This window comes from Neospora caninum, chromosome XI, assembly GCF_000208865.1.
Source record: "Neospora caninum Liverpool complete genome, chromosome XI".
NCBI lineage: Eukaryota > Apicomplexa > Conoidasida > Eucoccidiorida > Sarcocystidae > Neospora > Neospora caninum.
The window spans coordinates 40561-50186 of record NC_018397.1 but is presented as its reverse complement, the minus strand read 5'-3'; the positions used below and the strand labels follow the sequence as shown (position 1 = coordinate 50186).

At 55.0% G+C, this 9626-nt stretch overlaps 2 protein-coding genes across 2 annotated transcripts; one reads left to right on the top strand and one right to left on the bottom strand.

Annotated features, from left to right (window-relative positions):
• Nucleotides 1-1644: 1644 nt before the first annotated feature.
• NCLIV_053180 (Thymidylate kinase, related) lies at nucleotides 1645-4032 on the top strand (the record flags this gene model as incomplete). Its single annotated transcript, XM_003884871.1, has 5 exons — nucleotides 1645-1700; nucleotides 2100-2182; nucleotides 2514-2711; nucleotides 3194-3439; nucleotides 3800-4032. 5 exons carry the CDS (start codon nucleotides 1645-1647, stop codon nucleotides 4030-4032), a joined length of 816 nt encoding a protein of 271 aa, XP_003884920.1.
• Nucleotides 4033-5550: 1518 nt separating this feature from the next.
• Nucleotides 5551-7766, bottom strand: NCLIV_053170 (conserved hypothetical protein; the record flags this gene model as incomplete). Its single annotated transcript, XM_003884870.1, has 4 exons — nucleotides 5551-5629; nucleotides 6325-6472; nucleotides 6890-7156; nucleotides 7592-7766. 4 exons carry the CDS (start codon nucleotides 7764-7766, stop codon nucleotides 5551-5553), a joined length of 669 nt encoding a protein of 222 aa, XP_003884919.1.
• Nucleotides 7767-9626: the final 1860 nt, after the last annotated feature.

Sequence of the window (9626 nt, the reverse complement as noted above, 5' to 3'; positions counted from 1 at the left end):
AGAAGAAGAGTGCACGGTGAACACACACAACTCCACAGAGGCCACGCAGAGCCCGCTTCCGCGTTCAGGACACAAAGACAAGCAAAGACAACAGCGTCGAAGGTGTCTCGGCGGCTGGTGTGTTCGCGCAAGGTGTATCTCCACTCCGCGTTTTCGGGAGTTCTCAGGGAGCAGAACAGGCAAGTATTGACTCCGGCTTCTCGACACTAGCAGTATTTAGCTTTCCTTCGAACTCTCCAAACCGCATTTTTCCCTTCCTCTGCGTTCCGGAATCTCGCTGGCCTCGTCGAGTTGAAGTTCGCGGTGGGTGGGGCTAAACGGTCCCGCCCGCGATATAAGCGGTCGCCGTTGGGTAACGATGACCCGGCATCTTCGTTTTCCGCAATTTTGTTTCCTCCGGAGGTTCTTCTTTATCCCGTCATGCTCTCTCATTCCTTCTGTTTACCCAGCTTTCTCCAGTGCTCTCTTTTTTAAAAAGGTGTTTTCCTGCGTTCTAATTTTCGCGCGTTAGCCGTCCGTCAAGCCGCATCTCCACTCTTGTGTCTCGCGAATCAAGAGCCGCCGAACCCCCCGCTCAGTCTTCCCCTTCTCTCGTCTCTTTCTCCCTTTCGTCGATGCTCCCCACTGTCCCTTTTTTCCTCCCTTGCCAGTGTTTGATTTGGAGCGGATATATCTTCTACGGCTCGGAAACACCAAGAGTGTGTCGAGACTGCATCGTGTGCATGTGGCGGTGACTCTTTGCCATGCCTTCTGCGGAAAAGAAGACATGGGACAGCTGGACCGCTACCTTTCGACGCAACGGCTTTCCTCCCCCCTTGCTTCGCCTCTAGTTGTGTTTCCTTCGCTCTTTTTTCTCCACTTTTCTAGCCTCTTTGCCTCCCTCCTGTCTCCAGTCTACCTCTTTGCTCGGTCTTCACCGCTTTAGCCTCGATTCTTCGTTCCTCAGACGATCTCTCTCGCCCCCCCCTCGATCTCGCCCTCCTTTCTCTCGCGCCCTCTGTGGCTCTCCATCTGTCTTTCGTTCTCTTGTTCTCCCTCTTGCCCACTTTCTTTTCGCTTTTTTTCCGTGTTCTCTCTTTCGCTCTCTTGTCCTCGCCTTCCCTCTCTTGTTCTCTCTCGCTTGCTCTCCCTCTTGTTCTCTCTCTCTTGCTCTCCCTCTTGTTCTCTCTCTCTTGCTCTCCCTCTTGTTCTCTCTCTCTCTTGCTCTCCCTCTTGTTCTCTCTCTCTTGCTCTCTCTCTTGTTCTCTCTCTCTTGCTCTCTCTCTTGTTCTCTCTCTCTTGTTCTCTCTCTCTTGCTCTGTCTCTTGTTCTCTCTCTCTTGCTCTGTCTCTTGTTCTCTCTCTCTTGTTCTCCCTTTAGTTCTCTCGCGTGTGTTCGTTTTTCTTTCTCGTTCTCTTTGCGTCGCCTTTTGGTTTCTCTGTCGTTGTTTCCGCTCGTCCGTTTTCCTTTGTCGTCTTGTTCTCCCTGTCTCCTTCGCGCGTTCTCTCTCTTCCGATCCCGCGTCGGCTCCTCTTGCTGAAGACTGTCGAAGCCCGCGTCAAAGTCGGCACCTCGGTGGGGCACTCGCTTCCTGGCCCAGAAGGCATCTAAAAGGCCGAGGACGTCGATATCCGTTTCTCAGGTTTTCCCCTCTCCGAGGTCGGCATGGCAGGATTCACCCCCAAACGCGGCTGCTTGGTTGTCTTCGAAGGCATTGACAGGTGAGCTCTCTGGCCTAAATTCGTCTTCTTTCGGCTTCAGCTGACGACACGCCGCTGCTTCGTTCTTCCGCCGAGCCCCAGCGTCGGTTCTCGCATAGCCCTCCGCGAAAGTTTTTTCGTCTCGCTCTGCGCCGCAAGGAGACCGTTTTGTCACAAAGGCGCGCCCGCCGCGGCGCAGTCCGCGAAGAGCGCGTCCAGTCTCTGAAGGGATCTTTGAGATGCGAAGCCGCACGCCCGGTTCAGGGGCTCGGTCGCCTGCTCTCCCTTCTCTTCTCGCGTCGAGTCCCTCCTCTCTCGGCGCTCCAGAGGAAAAGTCGCTTCTGGAGCCTCCCGACACGCGCGATGGATACACAGCATTCTCGCTGGACTCGAACTTGCGTCTCTCTGCTTGCTGCGCAGATCGGGGAAATCCACGCAAGCCCGACTCGCCTACGAGCGCCTCCTCAAGGAGGGACAACCCACAGAACTCATCCGGTTCCCAGGTACCGAAACAACGCACCTCATTCCACACATCCCAGCAGGCGGACCGCCACGTGCACAGCGAAACAGAGAGATACACCCCCGCCTGCAGATACACATACGCGTAGACACGCATGCACACATACACGTATGCAAGCATACATATGTATATATATATATATATATATATACATACATACATACAGATATACATGCGTGTAGTTGACATGTCTTTGCGTAGAAGTCGTGCCTGAAATTTAAGCTTGTTTTGAACATTCCACTGACACTGGGTTCGGCCCTGCACTCTCCCGCGCGTGGTTGCGGATTTCCGTGTGGCTCTGGACTCGGCACTAGATCGCACGACCTCGATAGGCCAAGTCCTCGACAAGTTCCTGGCGAGCGCGACGTGGAGCAACGAGGGGCCGTGTCAGATCCCGCCGCCGCAGTTGACGCACCTCCTCTTTGCGGCGAATCGCTGGGAGGCGCAAGCTCGCATTCTGCGCGCCCTCGGGGAAGGAAAGACAGTCTTGGTCGACCGCTACTCGTTCTCAGGTAGAGAGAGCAGAAGCGCACAAACAGACAGGCGAGGAAACGAAGCCTGAGACGGGAAGGCAGGACATGAGGCATCACAGGACAAAGTCGAGAGAGCGCGAAGGCACAGAAAACTGGAAAGACCAGGAAGAAAAGGCCAAATGGAGACAACGCAAAGGTGGAAGGGGAGAAAATCTTGTCGCGGCGTCGCCTGTGGACGCTTTTCTGAGCGTCAAAATTGGTTTCGGAACACACACCCGAGGTTGCCGGTGGGAAGCGGCAGAAGTTGTGTCTCTAGTGGCCGCTCCACATCGCTTTTGCGTTTCTTGTTTTCCCTTTGGTTTCGCGTGTTTTTCTTTCTCTTGGTTGTTCCCCCGTCCTGCCTGGGCTCCATGTTTTCCCGTCCTGTCTGCTCTGTCGCGGACCCCCCTCCCTTGTTTGACCACGTTTCCCGGGCGTTCACCTCGTCCTTTCCCCTTTTACTCCCTCGTTTTTTCTCAAAGGTATTGCGTACACGGTCGGAGCGGCGCCAGTGCTCGCGGAGACTGAAGCGAAGAGTCTGCAGGCGGATGCGAACGCATCCGGAGACCCTGCGAAGGCTGCATGGTCGTGGGCAGCGTCAACAGCGGCGACAGGTGCGTCAGTCGATCCAGCGTTTTGCAGAGAAACTGAGCGCGGTTTGCTGGCGCCCGACGCCGTGTTCTTCCTCGACATCTCGCCGCGTGAGACGCAGAGCCGCGGCGGCTACGGTAAGCCCAAGCTCAGAAGAAACCGAAGACAGAGCGCGAAGCGGTGACGCGCAGGGAAGAAAGGCAAAACGACGGAAGCAAGCAGAAGGGGAAAGAAGAAGACGCGCATTTTGAGGGAGAAGGGGAGAGAGGCGAGGAAGACCCGTACACGTCAGAACGACAGAAGAGGGGAGAGGAAGAGGTCAAAGAGTGCTGAAGAGAAGAGCGTAGAAGAGAAAACGGACCTTCAGGAAGCCGAGAAAACCATCACCCCACCAAAAGGAGATTGGGGAAAAAGCCCACGTGGAACCCACCAGTTCGCTGCACGCCCCCGATGTTTCTCGTCTCGGTGTCCCCTTTCTTCGTCTGCCGCCTGGCCAGGTGAGGAAGTGTACGAGAAGCTGGCGACACAGGAGCGCGTCTACCAGGTGTACAGGCAGTTCGAGAGTCTGCCGTACTGGCGTCGCATTCCCGCGGCGTCCGTGAGTCCTAACGAGCTCCACGAAACCGTCATCGAAAATCTGAAGGCTGTGATCCAAGCGGCACAACCCGAGCAACCTCTGAGCCCGCGCGAGGGAGGAACTGACGGACGGAGACGACTTTGGGACGAGTAGAGCGTCTCGCTTTTCCCTTGCTCAGCGCCAGAAAAGCGCGAGGCTCTCGTCCTGAGTTGCCTGTCTTCGCCTGCTTGTGAGCCGAGCTCCGTTGCCGGATCCGACGAGGAAATGCCGGGCTAAACAGGGTCAGGCTCCATGAGACGTTTGTCTCGCGAGGCCCTCCACGGAGAACAGGGCGCGAGGACGCGAACGCGATCTGAGTCGACACGTGAAGAGAAAACGATCCCGGACGTCGGCGAAGGAGACGGTGGAAACCGGGACACGCGGCTGCCTCTACAGGTGCTCTTCTTGCGCTGTCTCGTCCCCGGCACTGAATGCTTCTACATTTTGATTCTCCTTGGTTGCAGGCGGGTCAGCGGTCTGGCAGTCCCGCTCCTGCCGTGGGGTCGGGACAATTGTCCCCTTTTGGCGCGACTACGCAGCTGGTTTGCCCGAGCGGCGATTTTGTCTCATGTATGGTTTCCTGTTTGCATTTATATTTTTTCGGCTCTCCAACTGCGCGGCTCTCGGTCGCTGGAGAAGCGTCCCTTTCCCGCTTTGGTTTTTTCGAAACAGCCCTCTTTCTCGCTTTCTGACTCTTCTTTTCTCGCTTTTGAATCTCTCTTTCGCTCCGTCGCTATCTCTATCGCCTTCTCGCCCTCTTGAGCAGGGCGGTGCCGCGCTGTGCTGGTGGATGTACACCACGTCTTCTGTGCAGACGCCGCCTCGGGGGCGCAGCGTCTTCACGCAAAAGGCGATCAAAAGAGTGCAGTTCGACCCGAGACATCGGGAGAGAGGGCCTCCGAGGAACGGCAGAACAGAAGTCGAGAGTTTCGACAAGGAATTACCTTTTCAGAAGCAAACGAAAGCTGCTGTCTGTGCCAGCAAAGTTTTTCCCTCGACCCGACAGGATGCAAAACGCGTATCGAGAAGGCGTCCCAGACGGTCCGAACTAAAGACTCATCCGAAAATGGAGTAAACCAAATATACGCATCAGAGAGCTCCTTGGGGATGGCCTTGCACGTGTCCACAAACGGTCTAGGAGCTTGACGGATTCGCCTACGCGTCGAATGCAGGATGGTGCATTCACGTGCATATGCGTGCATAGCTGGTTGCGTCTTGCAGAGCGTGCGTATCGCGAGAAGTGAAATCGCCCTCTTACGCGTGTTACACTGAGCACATAATGCGTGCGAATGAAGGGACATAACTATTATACAGAAGTAGTCGCTACCGTCGGACGCTGGCGTCCCGAAACGGCCCCACGAGAAGAGGAGTAGATGCGATAGACAATCCCACAGGGATGGATGAGCGCGTGGAAACCATCAGCTTGTCAATACGCGCAAACGTGCGTGTGCTTGGATAGGCCTCTACGCACCTGGGAGCTCCATATCGGTCCCGTGGACACGTGTGTTTCCTTTTTGAACAACGCTTTCGCGGTCGAAAGTGACACGCAGAACGCAGCTCTGCACCACCGTGACCCTCTCTCGAAGCCGCCTGGTCTCGCGCCCTCGACGTTCGATCCGAAGGCTGCGCTCCTTAGTCTTCGTCTTCGTCCGTGTCGTCTGTGTCGGAGTCCGAAGACTGTGGGGAGTTGCGGGGCTGGAAATCGATGTGACTAAGACACACGCACCTGGAGTGGAAGTCGAAGAAATAAAAAGAATCAAGGGGAAAGGAATGAGAGGAGAAGCGGAGCAGAGGGACGAAAGCCAGGCAAGAATCACGCAAGAGGTGAAAAGCAAGTGGCACACGCAACGAAAACGAAAGAGGGAGCAAAGGCTCGCAGAGAGGTGGGAACAAATTCGTGACACGCGTATATACGAGGAGAGATACAGAGGAGCCAGGCGCATACTTCAGAAATATGTGTCTAAAGATATCCTATTTCCTAGACAACCCTACATTGACAAAGGACAGACATTTGGATATCGCTATATATATAGATATACAGACATACACACAAATATATACATATATATACATATATATATTTATATATATATATATATACATATATAGATGTATGTGAGGAGATCTAAGAATAATGTCATTGCGTTGCACATGACGTTTGGGGAACTTCGAATAACGCAATGCGGCTGCGTCAGGGTCTTCCGATGGATGCATTTCATCGAGCGGTTAGACGCATCCGTGCCGGTCTCTCCGTTTCTCTCTGCCCATGTCTCCCTATTCACTGCACGCACATATCTGTATGTATCGACATAAACACATATACAATACTATTCATATATATATATATATATATATATATATATATGGAAGTGCGATGTTTCGAGCGCCGTGGAGGATTTGCCTTACCCTGGATTGTGGCATTTCATTGGAAATGGCTCATTCATCGAGACGGCGCAGAGACGGTGGAAATCGTCTGGGCCGCGGTAGCCGGGGATTTCCGCAAACAAGTAAACCATGAGGCGGTTCACGTAGGTCACCCAGGGATCGAAAGTCTCTGAGGAACCGCGCGACGGGCGCAGCCCGCGCATGCAAATAAAAAAACGGTTAAGTTAAGGAGTCCTTTGTTTACAGCTGGGGGAACGGAGACGCACACGAGGCGTACAGGCATAAACTCAGAGACGTGGACACGTTCCGGAAAACTCGTGAGGCAGCGAGGCAGGAGCCGCCCGCAGAGGAACCGACAAAAACAGCGGGCAAGGCGGCGCCTCCGCGAGGAGCGCACGAGTACACAGAGGCGGAGGAAAAGGAACAAAAGAGCGAGGCACTGAGGACCGGAGAGAGGCGGCGACAATGCCTCTGTTTATTCGGTTTGAGTTATGTACCAAAGTGAACCACGCGTGCCCCAGCGCACGTGAGCAGCCACACGCGGGTCACGTGTTTCGGCTGTGTTTGTTCTTCCACGTTTGCGTACCCGGGAGTTTCAGCTCGATGGCGGCGTATCTGTTGTGTCTGTTGACGAGTCCTAGCCAGAGGACGCAGTCGCCGAAGCTCCGGTCTTGGAATTTCCTCCGCCTCGAGCTGGAGCCTCGGTTCCGTCGCTCTCCGGACGTCTCCTGAGGGCCGGTTGCGAGGGGATCTCCGTCGCGAGGAATGTCGTGCGCGAGGGACGCGAGGACACTCTCTTGAAAATCGGCGTCTCGCCAAAAGTGGAGGAGCCGCTCGCGCGCACCCGGCACGTCTGACGAGGCAAACATCCCGAAGAGAGACAGGCAGCAGCTGCAAACGGTTAAAAGCGCGACGACGAGCGACACAGAAGTTCTCCCGCCAACCCCCCGTCGGGATCGGAGACGCCCACATGTCCCCTGAAAGGCGAAAACAACAGAGACGGCAGCCAAGATGAACGGCAGTCACCGTCGGGTGTGGTACGCAGCAGATCAAGCGTGACGCGAATGAACTGAGTAAATGCCGCAAACAATTCCGAGTGTGTTTCAGCGCCCTTCTCTCTATTCTAGGGCAGAGTGCGCCGCACGTAGGTACACCTCGGAAAAAAGGAGAAAAGGAAGGCCGGGGGCCGACGCCGCAGGCTCGAGGGAAGTCTCCCCTCGCGCCACGAACGCAGACGTCGATCGCGTCGGCTTGCTCGCGGGAACAGGCGGGGCGAACAGGATCACACCTTCGATTCTCTGTTTGAAGCGGTAGACGAGCCTCCGAACGTCTTCCTGCGTCCTGCGGTTCGTTAACTCCGGCAAATTGACGGCAGCCCGCAGGTCGAAGGAGTCCGCGCGCCGGTGCCCGGACCGCCGCGACGCGCCGCTCTCGCTCTCGGCAACGTCTCCGCAAAAAAACATTTTCTGACGAGGACACAGTCGAAGGCAGGGAGACGAAACGTGTCTCGTCGACGAAACATGGCCCAGAAACGCAGGCGCCATCCATAGCCACGTGACGCGCCACCACGCCTGGGTAATCTCTCTTAAACAGGACGCGCTCACGCGATTACTTGCCACAGACAACGCACACGCGCGCTTCGATGCATACACGGAACTGCGGAAACACACACAAATTCGTGGCTACATGCTTGTACGTCGACACATCGGATTCAGACAAAGTCGACGAAATCCCAAGCAGGTATATATATATATATATATATATATATATGCGCAGGCATATGAGAGGATCTGGGTGTATGTGCACATGTATAAAAGGATGGGGGGGAAAGTGAGGAAGCCGCGAGGAAAGAGACATGTGCAGAGAGAGTCTGCGTGAGCTCGGATCTCTGGAGCGCATCCCAGCCGGCAATTCAGTATGCGAGTGGAATCGTTCAGAAAAACCTCTTCGGCGGAGCCTGGGGGTGAGCGCTTTCAGGTGTCCTCGTCCCGAGAGCATAACTCGGAGCGAAGAGGAGACAGCCAGAAAGGAGGAAGTGGAAGTGGAAGGGAGAGAGGCAACGGAATTCGCGAGAGAGACAGAGAAGTAAGAAGGGACTGGGGAAGGAGAAAACAGGGAGAGAAAACAGCGTGAAACAGAATCGCGAGCCTGTCACGTCCCTCACCGTGTGTACCGCAGAGTGCCCGCCGGTCAAGAAAGGAAGGAAAAAGGGAAGAACTGTCGCGCGCGCTTAGCAAATTTCCTCAGCTCGTAGGGAGCGACATCGCTGCCGGATCTACCTAGAGGGTACCGCCGGCATATTTCTTCTGCCTTGGACGTGTCTGACGGCAGTTTGTCGCCTCTCTTTACCACGTAAAATCGTTTGAGAGAAGAGCGCAGTCGCCGTCTCCCGGTTTGAGGCGGTGTCTCCCGGGAGATGCGCCGAGAAAAAGAGCTGAGAGAGAGAGGATCTCACGGTGTCTTGCGTCTCGTGTGAGACCGCGAGGAGAGGCGGAGCGATGCGAAACCGGAAAAGCCGAGAAAAGAGCTCGAGAACGTGTAGAACCGGGAAGCGAACGAGAAGAGAGAAAAACGGGGAGAGAACGCATGCGAGAAAAAGAGAGGAAAGGCGAGCAGAGGCGGGAGAAAAAGGGATGAGAGACGAGTCAGGTTTTGAGAACTCGGTCATACGAAGTGCGACGAATGCGAAGCGGTGTGTTCTCAAGTGGAAAGAGGAGAGGCGGCAACAGAGGCAGAGCTACCACAGATTTTGCTCAGAAACGCACGTGAAGCTGAAAGAGTTTTCTCACGCTTGTTCTTCGGCACTGAAAACAGGACAGAGGGACAAGGACAAGGCAAAAGCGCGGTCGGCTAGTTCGGCAGAGCATGCAGGCATTCAGCAGCTGCCGGTGCGTTTGTAGATTTGAAGACGGCATTTTTTCTTCTTCCGTTTTTCTTTGTCGCGGTGTGAGGGCCTTCGGTTCTCGATTCACCGAGGAGCGAAGAAAAAAATTAGCAGATGTGGAGCTTTCTGTGAGAGGCGGCGTGATGCATGCTCAGCGCCAGGTGCGGACGTCGATTCACTCTTTCCGCCGTTTCTGTCGGCCTTCTCTCGTTTCCTTTTGTCTCTAGAGGAGCTCGCTTCTCATCTGCTTTTTTCCAGTTCTTCACCTCGCTGTCTCCTCTTGGTGGCGCTCTCCTCGCTGACCGCTCCGTTTTTTTTTTCTGCCGCTGCACAGGCTTTCTCCCTGCGACTCGGAGTTTGTACCAGAAAAAAAAAGGCAACTATTTTCCACCGATGCCTTTGACGCCCGCGCTCCGACTTCTTTGACGCCTCACAGCAT